The sequence below is a fragment of the Apodemus sylvaticus genome, chromosome 8, assembly GCF_947179515.1.
Source record: "Apodemus sylvaticus chromosome 8, mApoSyl1.1, whole genome shotgun sequence".
NCBI classification, from domain to species: Eukaryota; Metazoa; Chordata; class Mammalia; order Rodentia; family Muridae; genus Apodemus; species Apodemus sylvaticus.
The window spans coordinates 2691463-2706109 of NC_067479.1; the positions used below are offsets into that span (position 1 = coordinate 2691463).

General features: G+C 37.4%; 2 protein-coding genes across 2 annotated transcripts in view; both read right to left on the reverse strand.

The window, feature by feature from the left end:
- The window catches only part of Pcca (propionyl-CoA carboxylase subunit alpha), a 774935-nt gene that overhangs the window by 746105 nt on the left and 14183 nt on the right, over positions 1 to 14647 (reverse strand). The window lies entirely within an intron of this gene.
- The window catches only part of Tm9sf2 (transmembrane 9 superfamily member 2), a 45486-nt gene that overhangs the window by 16820 nt on the left and 14019 nt on the right, over positions 1 to 14647 (reverse strand). Inside the window, exons 2-6 of the mRNA XM_052190576.1 lie at positions 13597 to 13664; positions 11235 to 11328; positions 6911 to 7038; positions 2915 to 3044; positions 598 to 722 (exon numbers count right to left, since the gene is read on the reverse strand). Coding sequence (XP_052046536.1) covers positions 598 to 722; positions 2915 to 3044; positions 6911 to 7038; positions 11235 to 11328; positions 13597 to 13664 — 545 coding nt within the window. The remainder of the gene's footprint in view (positions 1 to 597; positions 723 to 2914; positions 3045 to 6910; positions 7039 to 11234; positions 11329 to 13596; positions 13665 to 14647) is intronic.

A 14647-nucleotide genomic window follows, 5' to 3' on the forward strand; every position in this document is an offset into this window, starting at 1 on the left:
AATGGCATGGAGACTTTAAAACGACAGGACCAACAGCCACATGGGCCTCTGGGCAGCAAAGACACCTGTTACTGAAAAGATACTCTTTCTACTACAAAGGAGACATTATGCCAACCACTTTGTGCCTATAACAAACCAAGGCTGTGAAAATTCCTGAATAGAAAACAAAGCAAAATGCAGAAAAGCATGTCAATATGACCACTTCCCATTACAGAAAAATAACTACTACTGTTTCTCTGAGTAGCCTATAAAAGAAAAAAACAAAACAAGACAAATAAACAGACTTCACATACTAACAGGCATTTGCAATGTAATCTGCAATGTCAGAATAATGATTAAGTAATAAGTTACTTAATCTCACAATACTCTTTGGACCCAAGTCTTACTTATATTTGTTTATTGGGAGTTGTTGAGGTACATAATCTCACTCTTTAGGGCAGGCTAGCTTGGAACCCACAATGTAACCTAGGCCAGCATTGCACTCACTGCAATCCTCCTGCCTTAGCCTCCCCAAGTGCTAGGATTATAAGTATGAGCCACTACACCTGGCTGCAATAGGGATCTGTTTGTTTTTTTAAAACCTACTTGTATATTTACCTTTTTGGTTCAAGTTTAGCAGCCACTAATCTTGCTCCCATGGACCCAGTTTCAACAACATGATAATATATCTTGATGTCAACATGATTGAAGATGTAGAAAGTGTCTCTCTCATGGAATTCTGACTGTGAAGCAGAACTTGGTTAGAGACACACCACCAGCTAGAGGACAGTCAAGTAGTGTTTCACAAGCCACTATGGTAACAGACAGACACTTAAATTCAGATGAAATATTAATTGTTCCCCATTACAATGCTAAGTTTTTAAGGTTGAAGTCCTCATAAACCAAAATAAATGCTAAGGCTTTAATTTTTTACATAAAATTAATATCTGCTTAAAAGATTAAGTAACTAATATTTTCTAGCTTTTATTTAAAATATATTAAAAAAAAGAAGTTACATTATAAATATGTTAAATTGCCCACATTTAAGCAAATCTTTCTAAAACTTTGTAAAACTTTCAGGTTTACCAGCAATAATCTAAACTACTCAGACTCTTAATTCACCTTTCACAAGAGGATTAATGAACTTACGGAGATTTATGCTAACTTAGTAGATCACATCCAATAAGAGAGTAAATCAGGTTGCCCGAGTATATAGAAACCTTATACTCCTAATATTGGTAATAACAAAATAATATAAAATCAGTGACTGTTATATATTGATCTTAATAACAATTCCACATTAATGTCTCTTCTAACATTTTCATCATAAAAGCAGGGCTTCAAAGACAAATAGGTAAAAACTAAAAAAAAAAAAAAAACTGTAAAAAAAAGCCGGGCAGTGGTGATGCACGCCTGTAATCTCAGCACTCTGGGAGGCAGAGGCAGGCGGATTTCTGAGTTCGAGGCCAGCCTGGTCTACAGAGTGAGTTCCAGGACAGCCAGGGCTATACAGAGAAACCCTGTCTTGAGAAAAACCAAATCCAAAAAACTAAAAAAACAAACAAACAAACAAACAAACAAAAACAAAAAAAAGACAAATAGGTTTGATAAAAAGTATATTCTGAAACTTCTGCGATACGAATTTACAAACTTAGAGATGCCCTTCTAACTCTCCAATGTCTACATGTCCTTAATTTAGATTTAAATCAGACATTCCTCCTGCAGAGCTCCTCCTACTCTTAGCAGGTTTTTCTTATGTTTCCTTAATACTTTTGTTTTCTCTGTAATAAGGTCTACAGATGTAAAAAGGTGTACAGACTGCATTTCTATTTTGTATGTGTGGGCACATGATGGTGGCCAGAGGACAAGCTCAGGGAGTCAGTCATCTCTTTTTCCACGTAGGTCCTGGGAACCATAACCAAGCAATCATGCACCTTTACTTACTGAAACATCTCACTGACCTCGAGTCTAACTTTTTTTTTTTAAGCAGAAAAATGCTTTAAGTGTTTTTTTTTAAAAAAAAACATTTGTTTTTTTTATTTTATTTGAGTGCTCTATCTGCATGTATGCCCATACCCCAGAAGAGGGCATCGGACTCCCATTAGAGATGGCTGTGAGCTACCGTGTGGTTGCTGGGAACTGAACTCAGGACTTCTGAAAGAGCAGCCGGTGCTCTTAACTGCTGAGCTGTCTCCCCAGCCCCTGAATCTAACTTTTTTTAGTTTAAAAAAAAAAAATCTTTTAAAAAGACTTATTTTTAGCAGGTGCATGCCCATAATCCCAACACTCAGGAGGCAGAGACGGTTTGAGTTTGAGACTAGTCTGGACCACACAGAGTACCAGGACAGCTAGGGCTACATGGTTGAGACCCTGTCTCCAAAACTTTAAAAAAATTATTTTTATTTTTAATTATCTGCATGGGTGTATGTCTGTATAGGAACGGCAACAGGCATGGGATTCTCTTGAGCTGAAGGGGTTACAAACCAGCTGGGAACTAAAGCTGTATTCCTTGGAACAGTATATGCTGTTAGCCTCTGAGACATGGCTTCAGCCCTTAAAATAAATGTATTTTAGTGTTGTAAGTATATGTGTGCCTTGAGTACCAGTCCTCTTGCAGGATAGAAAAGGACCAGGTCTCCTGGAACTGGTGTGCTGGGACTCAAGACTCAGGTCCTGTCCACAAGCTCTTAAGAGCTAATCGCCCCACCAGCCCCATAGTATAACCTTTGAGTTAGAACCTACCATACAGAACCTACCATAAGAAACTATAAATCTGGAGCCAAATCTTGAACTGAATCTGAATGAGAGTTAAACGTGCACAGTATTAATCTAAGTAATGTACTTGAGAGCATCTAACATTCATTCTCTGTAACAGTTCTGTTCAAAGACTAAACTCTCCTTCTGAAAAGCAGCGCAAAGTTTACCACACACTTACACTGATAACACAGGCATCTTTTGCATGGCCTTTATCTGTAATGTAACAACCAATAGGAAATCCAGGATTACAGAATCTCTGATTGTCTTCAACCTCATAGCACCACGTAACAGGCATATTATCCACAATCCTGTACATGTGAGTAAAAGTCAAGTTAGTGATCTGAGTAAACACAGCTAAGAAGCACAGCTTAAATCAGTGTTGTCATTTCATAAGATGTAAACATCTCAAATGCCTTAACATTGCAAAATTCAAAAATGTTTTCATGGAACTCATGATACACAATAATAAGAATATAGTTAGTAGAGGTTTTGAAACTACAAATGCATATAGGAAATTTAGCCTGCTGCAGCTGTGAATTTAATGGCATCATCCAGGCACCTGAGTATAATTTTTACCTTCAGCAGAGCCCTTGAAGCTTTAAACAGGTGCAAAACAATGTATCTGGTTCCTTAGGAGCTTTCTAGGTAGATATAAATGGTGTCTATTATAGTAGCTCAACAGAACGCAAAAGAGTAAATTTCATCTGCAAGATGAAATTTAACTAGAGAGTGAGGGAAAAAAGTGGAAATTATAGTATTTTCTGTTACAACTTATAAATCCAAGTGATTTATTAAAGAAACATTGCTATAAAACAAGAGAACCAAATTTTTTGAAGTTTATAGTGAAAAAATATTAAAAGAATAATGAAGTTTGTGGCATTGTGAAACTACATTACAGTCTGAGCATGTGGTCCCCTATCCTTAGAACACACTGCAGGATACAAAATAAAAAATTAGCCAAAATATAGTAGCTGTATTAAAGTCATAAGACTACACTCCAGGGCATATTTTATTTTTTAATTAATGTATGCCCTAGGAAGTAAGATTATGATTCTATATTCACCCAAGGTGTATGTTAGTGCCCTAATAAAACATGTCTTGTCATATTTAAGTGCTACTTAATAGCACTCTGTGTATAAATTTTAGAATCACCTACACTATTAAGCTGTTTACTATTACACCCAAAAGACTATAACATTATAAAATATTAGAAACATAAAACAATGTTGTATAAATAATTGAAGAGTTTTGTGGGGGGCTAAATAATCAGTCAGCTGCTTTAGACAGACAGAATGAATTATAACCAGTTGAGTGTATATGGGCGACATAAAATGTCTTTATGCTAGCCAACTAGAAAGAAAGTGCTACATAAAAATTAGAGTGCTAGTTGCAATATGGAAGTTGGGGGGCAATTAAGAGTTTTAAAAACAAACATTTCACTTATTTGTAATTTACTTAATGTCTTGATTTAATAGCTATTTCAAGTATTAGAATATACTTAACAGAAAGAGAATCCCTTTGAAATAAACGCAAGAAAATGTAAAGAATACCACTCAAAATTACTGCTTTTGTAAATCAGGAAGCGGTATCAAGTTTCTAAAAACTGAACCCTACTTTCAATTCACTACAATGGGTTGGAGTGTGGAAGAAGAATCCAAGGACTACAGTGGAAGACTGCTCCTGACTTTCTACCAGAAAGAACTCCTTCCAATGGAGAGGGCACTTTCTCCTCTACATTCCAGGATCTCTGTTAAACACTGCCAGCAATAAAACTTTTATTATAAAGAAGCTACTTTCCCAATAATTCAGTTATAAGTTTCTGATTAGACTGAAGTAGCCAAAGAGTAGCAAAACCGAATGAAACTTGGCAATTAAGTCCTCCTGTGTAGTTCTAACACAAGCAGATTTATAATAATGAGGATTTTGCAGTTTTAAAAAAACTGTACACTGGGCTGGAGAGATGGCTCAGAGGTTAAGAGCACTGATTGCTCTTCCAGAGGTTGTGAGTTCAATTCCCAGCAACCACATGGTGGCTCACAACCATCCATAATGCCCTCTTCCGATGCATCTGAAGACAACTATAATGTACTCATATGCATAAAGTAAATAAATATTAAAAAACAAAACAAAACTGTACACCACTCTCCTTTGTTAAACTGGTAGGATCTGAGATTAAATGTGCTAGCTAGAGATATCTTCAGAATCCCTTCCTATACCATAAACTGCCATAAATCTAGAAGTTCTACGTCATTGAACACTTGAGTATGAAGACTAGTTACGTATGATTTTATTTTTAAAACATTATAAAGAACTCAGTAGTACAGCACTGCTCAGACCCTATACCCAGTCTCCACTAATACACATTCGCACATACTTTGATTCAGAATCCTAGAGAGAAAGCAGAGAGACAGAGTGCACTGGACAGCTGAACGGAGTTCAGGTACCAGTGTGGGAATCAAAAACAGGCTCTAGAATGATGGAGCCGCTCCAGCTGTGAATAAAGTCAGCCCCGAAGATCACTAACCCACTTTTAATGGCCCAAGTAAAAATAAAAATTACTCAACTCAAAAGAGAGCTATATATCCCATTAACCTTTCTCTATAATAAAGATGAACAATTTATTGGTTACAATGTTCTGTAGGAAAAGAAAAATCACCATTCACATCATAAAATTTAAACAATTATAAAAATAAATGAAGTATAGATCTACAAGGGCATGGGACCTGGAAAAATGCCTAATATGTCCGTCCTTAAACAAAATAAGCAAACACAATAAAGTAAACAGCAATATGTCAGCTTTTGTATTTTCTAACAATGCCTACCTTTTCACAGTCACACAAATGCAGAAATCGGAAAGCATGCACGGCAAACAGTACTGCCCAGGAGGGGACAGGACAGAATAAATGGCCGGCAGCGCTAGACGACTCTTATTTGCTATTTAATATTTTTCTGTACCACTTGAGGGTTTTTCACAAGCTTAATAATTTAGACAGTAATCATATCCTCCCTAAAGCAGCTCGGCACAAAGGAAGGTACTAAATTCACAGTAAGATTCCATAAGAATTCAGTACTTTTAAGGATCTTTCAAATTCTGAGGGACACATTTTATTTCTGCAAATTCTGCTTAAAGTCAAGCTATGTAGTGTAAACATTCTGAAATAAAAATATCGTCACCCCAGTTTCAGCAAAGCCACAAGTGAGACTCAGTGTGCCCCAAAACAGAGTGGCCTGGGGCCCAGGACTAATGTCTAGGATTGCAAGTCTCCAAATTCCTGTCCATGATGCAGACTTAAAATCATAAAAATGTTCCCAATTCAATGGCAAAAACTATTATTTAACACACTTTTTCAGTTGACTTTTTAAAGCAGTCATTTGTTTGCAACTGCCTTTACAAACTGCTTAGTAAATTTCACTAATGAATACTTCCTAACTTTGTAAACTACCTTAAATTGATATTTTTTGGGTTTTTTTTTTTTTTTCGAGACAGGGTTTCTCTGTGTAGCCCTGGCTGTCCTGGAACCCACTCTGCAGACCAGGCTAGCCTCGAACTCAGAAATCCACCTGCCTCTGCCTCCCAAATGCTGGGATTAAAGGCATGTGTCATTACTGCCCAGCTTAAATTGATTTTTTTATTAACTTATTCTGGCATTAAAATAGGACCTAGACTAATTGCAAAGATTAGCTAAAGATTTCTCGATACCTTCCTATATGGATGCTGCTAAGGAATAAATGCTTCTGTTCTCTCTCCTACCCGCAGTATGTGAACAGAACCAAGAGCCTTGTACATGCCGCCAGCATTCTGCCACCAAGACAGCACCAAGCACCCTATCTCTGCTTCCATTATCCCAGGACCCAGAGTCTAAACAATCCTCAGCACAAACTGGTACAGAACTTGTTAATGTTGCACCATGGTTACAAAACATGAAATAGATTCGATTTGTAAGATGATGTTCTTCCCAACACCATAAAAGTGCCCCCATGTTAACTCCACAGGACCAGAGCAGCAGAGCAACAGGTCTGGGTACAAAAAGCACCTGACACAGTTGCCTGCTTTAATATTGCTCTGGCATGAACAGACGTCTGTTACATTTTATGCAACTTACAATTTAATCTCTATAGACACTGATATAGAAATTTCATCATCAAAGCCCCAACCCCTAAACCTCCGTCTCACCAGTGATGCTGATAGTTCAGTAGCATGCTTTTTTTCAAGAAGTCTAACTTTTGTTTATCTTCAGCCTTCTCTGTATGATAGGTTTTCGTACAAACAAGCTTACAGGTTTCCATCCTATTAAATGTAAACTGTATAAAAAGAAAGTAGAAAGTACATTAATAAAAATTATGCAAAAAGATACAGGTTCTTCCTAAGATAACAGATAATTTAAGTCACCAAAACTGGTGATAAACATCTAAAATACACCACAGCTCACTCAGTGAGCTGAACCTTCAATTTGATTCTCTATTATAAAGTCTCCAATTTTTCTTATCCTAAGTTTTTTTGTGTGTGTTCTAATAACTTCAATTTATTCATCTTCTACATATAAGTGTGATCTAGAAGAAAAAGGCAGAACATTTCCCCATAGGTACCTTCTACACTTCTGGAGCTGATGGCTTCTAGTAACAAGGACCCAAGATTTCTGTGCTAGCATCCAAGTGAACAGGAACCAATCAAGTGCCCCTAATGTTCCCTAGGAGACTCAGCAGTGACCACAATGCCACATCTGAATATCTAAAATCAAAGCAAACATGACCCTTTACTCAAGTTTAAAGACTGCTAATTTTCAGGATTCTACATATAAAAAAGGTAAAATTAAAAATCAGTAACCAAATTAAAAACTCCAATTCCAACTTGGAGTTCAGAATTATTTACTTCGCGCGCGCACACACAAAAACACAAACACACACACATTCACATAATACTTTAATAATAGGTTCATGATGATTTACTGGGAGCATTTAATCCTAATTTTACATGTGAGTCTCTGGCTGATAGGTGAGAAGTAGGGCAGACTGCAGTGTGTGGGCATGAGGCTCTGGTTCAACATCCAGTCTAAAAAAACAAAACGAAAAATACCCCCCCATATTTTCAGAAGGCTGTGACATATCAACTGTATAAATAAACCATAATACATTTTAATGTAAAAATCACTTTTTGCTGGGCAGTGGTGGCACATGCCTTTAATCCCAGGACTCAGGAGGCAGAAGCAGGTGGATCTCTGAGTTCGAGGCCAGCCTGGTCTACACAGTAAATTCCAGGATAGCCAAGACTACATAGAGAAACCCTCTCTCTAAAAACAAAACAAAAAACTGTTTCCTTTCTAAATAGTCCACTTGAGTTGTCATTTTTGATTTGTTTCTGAAGCAAGGTCTTACGATGATGCAGTTTGGCCTCAAATTCAGATTCTTCTACCTAAGGCCCCAAATGCTGGGATCCCTTGAGGTGAGTACTAACAGCTGGCTAGTGGCCCACTTCTGTATGGTATTTATTAACAATCTATAGCAACTTAGCTGAGGTGAATGTTTAAGTGCAGCCCACTGCTGCCACCTGTCAGCCAACAGTTTAATTTTCACCACAGCACTACCTCCATGTAAAAAAGTATTGTAACATTATTTTGAACCTTAAGGTTTGTTTTTAAAAACTGAATAGTAGTAATAAGACTACTATTCAGTAACACTAATATGGTAGAATAAGAAGCACAGATGTCCAACTTTAATGAGAGACAGACAGACATTATCTCTGCTAACAGCTATCCAACAGTAAATCTTACACCTCAATCTAATAGATGGGAACTGGATTTAGCTGACTCAACTTTTGTGCTCAACTGTAAGGGAAAATAAAAAAACAAAACACAAAGGAGACAGTGAGGGAGGAAGCGGCATCTTACACATGTGCAGCTAAGAAGCCCATGGGCCAACATCAGCCTCTTCTTTAACTCTCCACTTTAGTTCTGAAGCAGGTGTCTGTCAGTGAACCTGGAGCTCACGGACTCAGCTCAGGGTCTCCATGCTCCCCAGCTGGGCTTACAGGCACATGTGGTATTATGCCCAGCTTTGATGTGATTGCTGAGGTTCTGAGTTCAGGTCACTATGCTTATGTCGCAAGAACATTACCAACTGAACCATCCTCCAGCCCTGGTAACAACTGGTTACAGAGCAACAGTTAATATTCCTCTAATGCCCCCACGTTGTGCATACTTCACACTTATCAAGGCTCGTGTATTCTACCCAATAAATGAGTAAGGTCAGCCTTCCCCATGTTACAGATCAGAAAAATCAAGGCATTAAAGACACAAACCAAGAAATGCCAGTCAGGATGTGACGCAAAAGGGTTGAGCTATAGAAATAATGCTCCTCTCCTTATGTTTAGTTAGAAATTCTGTACCGGGGTCTTCAGGAGCACTTTTAACTGCTGAGCTATCTTTCCAGCCCTCAGTACTTAAGTTTTGATAAAAATTTAAAAATGTTACTAGCTGGCAAAGAAATCAACCGTCCTTTGTGACACACAAGCTCAATTTTGTCCTATTTTACTTAATTGTACTGTATTGTGCTATATGTATGTATGCAGAAAGAAGTAGGTGTGCCCATAGGCATGTATGTGGTGGGCAAGAGGCGTCTTGTTCTATCACCCTCTTTATTATAAAATACACATCTTTAATTTTATTATGTCCATGTGCCAAATGTGTACAAGTACCACAATTGCCATAAGAGGGCATGAGATGTCTCAAACGTACTCCTCTGCTCACTCCATTTCTTTTTATCTGCCTTAGGAACTAAAAATCCCAGTCTAGTCCTTAGCTAATTCTCTCAGCAATATTTAACAAAAACAAAACAAAACAAAACAAAACAAACAAACAAACAAACAAAAAAACCCAAGCTGATTCTAAGCCACAATCTCCTCCCTAAGGTCTAAACCACCATCAAACCCTATCTGGATGCTGTAAAATCTCCCGACTGGGTTTTCTCCTTACACCCCTAAGTCTGTTCTCGGCACTCCCCAACACTGAGTGACCATGTAAGAGCCAAGCTGCTGCAACAATCTCCAATCTTGCTCAGATGTGAAGGGTCAAAGTTTTAGTCACTGTTGTTTCTCATGGTGGTAAGACTTACACCCAGGGCCTCGAGCATGCTGCACGTGCTCTAGCACTCAGCCGTGCTTCCTCCTGTAACAGCCGGTTACTCCTGCCCTCATCTCTCACCAGTCTCTCTCTCACCCTTGCTCAGGCTGTACCCCTTCATCTGTGCCTACAAGGTCTTGTAATTCAAATGTCATCCTCTCACAGACACTTTTTTTTTTTCAGAGACACTTTTTAATTTACATTTTTAATGTCACCTCCCAGTAAGTCTTATCTAAAATGACAAACTCTGTTCACACTGTTTTACTTTTGGGAATATAAATATATATTAATATATTAATACACTAAGTAACAATCTAATTGTATTTATATAAACTTGTATGTGTATACAAATCTTCAGGAAACGTAAAAAAGAAACAAGTAGAACTAAGGGAGAAGAGAGACTTTTCACTTTATAGTCTTCCACACCACTGAATTATTTATACTGTGATGTGCTATAATTATAAACGTCTTAATTTTTCTGGAAGAGGTCTACTACTCTTTGTACAGTAGAAGAACACATATAAAATGACCAGAGGATTGCTCAATATGGGCGAGTAAGTTTAAAAGATCAAAGCTTAAGAAGGGAGATGATTATGAGAAATGATGAAGTACATATATTGAAGAGAATATCTTACATTGTGTGCAGTTTCATTTAACTGGTGTCCTAAAAAATGTCTGTGATGTTTCAAATAAACTCTTTTTGTTTTTGAGACAGGTCTCACTCAGGTCGTTCAGGCGGGCCTCCAACTCATTAAGCAGCTGAGGACATTCAAGATTCCTGCCCTCAACCCTGGGATTACAGGCCTGTGCTTCCATGCTTGGTTTTGTGGTGCTGAGGATAGGCTCTAGGCCACTGTACATGGTAATAAAGAGCACTGTACCAAATAGGCTATAAGCTAAATACCCATGGGGCTGTAGACCCCTTCAGTTCCTCCGGACCACCCTCCAACTCCTCCATTGGAGACCACACACCCAGACCAACAGTTGGCTGCTAGCATCTGCCTCTGTATGTGTAAGGCTCTGGAGGGCCCCTCTGATGTAACTCCAATTCTAAGGGATCCCTATGGGCATTAGGCACGTAAGCAGTGCATATACATACAGGGAAAACACCATTACATATAAACTTTAAATACACACACACACACACACCGACAGGAAGGAAGGAAGGAAGGAAGGAAGGAAGGAAGGAAGGAAGGAAGGAAGGAAGGAAGGAAGGAAGGAAGGAAGGAAGGAAGGAAGGAAGTTATTCATTAGTGCAAACCAAAGCAATTGCTCCTCCTTACCTATGAAATCCAAGTTATTTGTGACAGTTCTCAAACAAGAACAAAAAAGAAACCTCCAAAGCTATGAGTAAGAAATTTTTATTTAACACCAAATACAAACCTTATATGGTGAGGGTTCAATTCTTTCCCCGAATAATACCTGACCAAGATTTTCAGATGGTCGTTTTCCTTCTGATGCTTGGCAAAAATCAAACCTGAAGAAAGAACATTAACATTTAGACATAGAAAAAAACAGTGAGGTAAGAACCACTGGCCAATCTTCAAAGATTCCTTTTTTTAGCAGCTCTTTAAATAAGGAATGCGCTTATATTTAAGTTTCAAACATCACAGTCCCCACCAGAACCAGAAATATTCTATATTTTACATATAAGGTTTTTAAAAAAAATCTATACATTATATCTTATTCTTGTGAAGTTTTAACTATATATTATATACTATATTATATAACTACATATAACTATATACAATATATATATAATTATATAACTATATATATGTTATACATACTATATTTTTATTCTTCAGGCTTTTTTTTTTTCAGGATTAATCTTTTGTCGTAACTTCTTAATTCAAGTCTTCCCATAGGATAACATTTCCAGAAGATGTATCAATCTTATACCTGTCTCACCCAGATATGGTGCCCACCTATTCTTTCACTATGAGGATGGAAAAGCATATTCAGAATCCTACGATTCCCTTCTATAATTTTTGTGTATTACATGTCAGCTTTAGTAAAATTTGGTTATAATATGACCACTCAACTTTGTCACAGAAAATCATAGGACATTCACTAAGAAATAACATGGGGAGTGTGTGAGACTATTATAATGGCCACAGGACAGTGAGATTCTTAAGAGGAAGGTGAATTTCAAAAATTACAAAACACTCCCAAACATGGATCAGTACAGATTTTTCCTAACAAGAACAAAAATTCAAGTAGACATGCTGACTCCTTAACAGAACAAGCAGAAACTAGAAAAGCAGTGGCTTTTTTCCAAAGGTTACCAAGCCCTGTATGAATTAGGCTGACAACTTGGGGCTTTTGTCCTCCTTATATATACTCAAGACAGAGAGGTTCTTATAGGGTAGTATCTTCTGTATATATATTTTTTTGTATAGCAAACATTGCTCTGTAAAACTCTGAGATATGGAGAAATAAGTCAATTAGAATCTAGGAACTATGGCAACAACTAATACGGAATATAGAAGTTAAACAGTTATAGGGTTTTGTTTTGGTTTTTGGTTTTTTTTTTTTTTTTTTTTTTTTTTGCAGCACACTTCCTAACACAACAACAAAATCCACACCTTGAAAGACAAAAAAAAAAAAAAAAAAAAAAAAAAAAAAAAAAAAAGGCTTGATGGATTTGTTTGTTACAGAGCTTGACCAACTCCATGCAGTCAGCCAAGCCAAGTAAAGGCAGGAGACCACTGACTCCACAGACACACCTCATATATGATACAGTAACAACAAAAACTGAAAAAAATCTGGAAATAAAATGCTTATAAATAAGCAATCAGTAAACAACTACGCTATACATAATACCTGCAGGTTACAAAGAAGACTGCAATGACTGCTCACCAACGGAAGGTGTGACAAGGACAAGATGCTTAATGTTGTTTAAAATAAAACTACACAGGACGGTTATATACATTCAAATATTTGGAGAGAAAAAGTGCCTCAGACAAAATAGTTGTTCTTTCTGGGGACAACACAAAGGAAACTCTTTTAAACTGTAGAGAAGAGCTAGAGAGATGGCTCAGCTTTTTTATCTGGACCAGGGTTCAAGTCCCAGCACATGGCAGCTAACAACTGTATCTAACTCTAGTTCCAGGGCATCTGTTGCCCTCTTCTGCCCCAAAGCAAGGCATTTGTGTGGTGACAGACATTCAGGCAGGTGAACTACACATATACATCAAAATTTTAAAAGAACAAAACTATATTTTTATGGTCAGATAAAAAAGGAAAAACATGTTTCACTGATGTATCTGTTATACTGTAAAGCAACATAAAAAGAAGTGTCTATTTTTTCCAGCACAATTTCTACTTGTACGAGTGTGTGCTGATACCCATGGAGGCCACAAGATGTAGGATTCTCTGCAAGTAGAGTTCTGGACGCTTGCAAGCTATCATGTAGGTGCTAAGGACTGAGTTTGGGTCCTCTGAAAGAGCAGCATGTGCTCTGAACTACTGAGCCATCTCTTTAGACCCAGAACAGCATGTTTTCTCTGAAAGTGTTTCCAAACTGGGTGTGGTGGTGTATTCCTGAAATCTCAACACTTGAGAGGCTGAGGCAGGAGACTTGCCAAGAGTGTGTATCAGGTAGGGCTAAGGTAAGAGCCTGTTTCCATCACCTCTACCCAAATATTCAGGCCCTATGCATTAAGGAAATGAATAAAGTTCTACACACAAAATTCTGATGAGCCACATAAACATTTATATAAAACCAAGCTGGAAAACTTACGCTGTATATTCATAAGGAAGAACAGATTCCACTGAATCAAGCCGGTTAACAAACAATTCTATCTCAGCCTGAAATGAGGAAGCACAGGATTAGAACATGAACCCTGAAGATAGATACAAGTCATGTTTGGAACAGAAGAAAATGCTACATACTTCAACTATTAAACTAGTCTTTAACAAATATGTTCAATTAACAAATTATATGCATTTAAAGCATTCCTATATAACTTTTACAGATGCAAATGTCTCTAATATTGCTAATGCTTTTGAAATTCTAAATTTTCTAAAATATTAAATAAAGATATTTTAAAAAGCAAATTTATGGAGTTGTTTTTAAAAGTCTGATTTCCAAATTCAGTACTTCACTATACTATAATAATGTCTATTTTAGGAGATGGAGAGAAGGCGAGAAGGTTAAGAGGGTGTACGGCTCTTGCAGAGGGACATAGTTCCGTTTCCAGCACCCCTGGATGCTCTCTTCTGGCCTCTCAGAACATGCATGAGACACACACACACACACACACACACACACAGGTTCTCTACATCTCTTAGAGAGTATAGTCTGTTGCAGGATGACCTAAGTAAGAGAGATCTTGTCTTGGTAAATAAATATGCATTTTTAAAAAGTTATTTTGCTGAGAAGTAGTGGCAGTAGATCTCTCTGAGTTCAAAGCTAGCTTGGTCAACAAAGCAAATTCCAGGACAGCCAGAATACACAGAGACACCTTCTATTGAAAAACCAAAAAGAAAGAAATGCTGCTCCACTGGTTGGAATTTTCTCAATCAACCACACTGTGAACAGTTGCTTATGTGCACTCTTAAGCAGCCAAGAGGACCACATGGTCTAACTTTGGAGGGCAGTTGTGACCCATCTGAGAACAGCACACTACATCTAGTAACAGAGAAGACGTTTACAAGGGTGAGATCAAGTTCAACACGTTTCTCCTTATCTACAAAAGAATGGTAATATTTATCCTGTAGGGCTATGTTAGACTACTGGTTGTCATTTATAAAGTATTTTGAACAGTGCCTAACTGCTAAAATACAGGCAA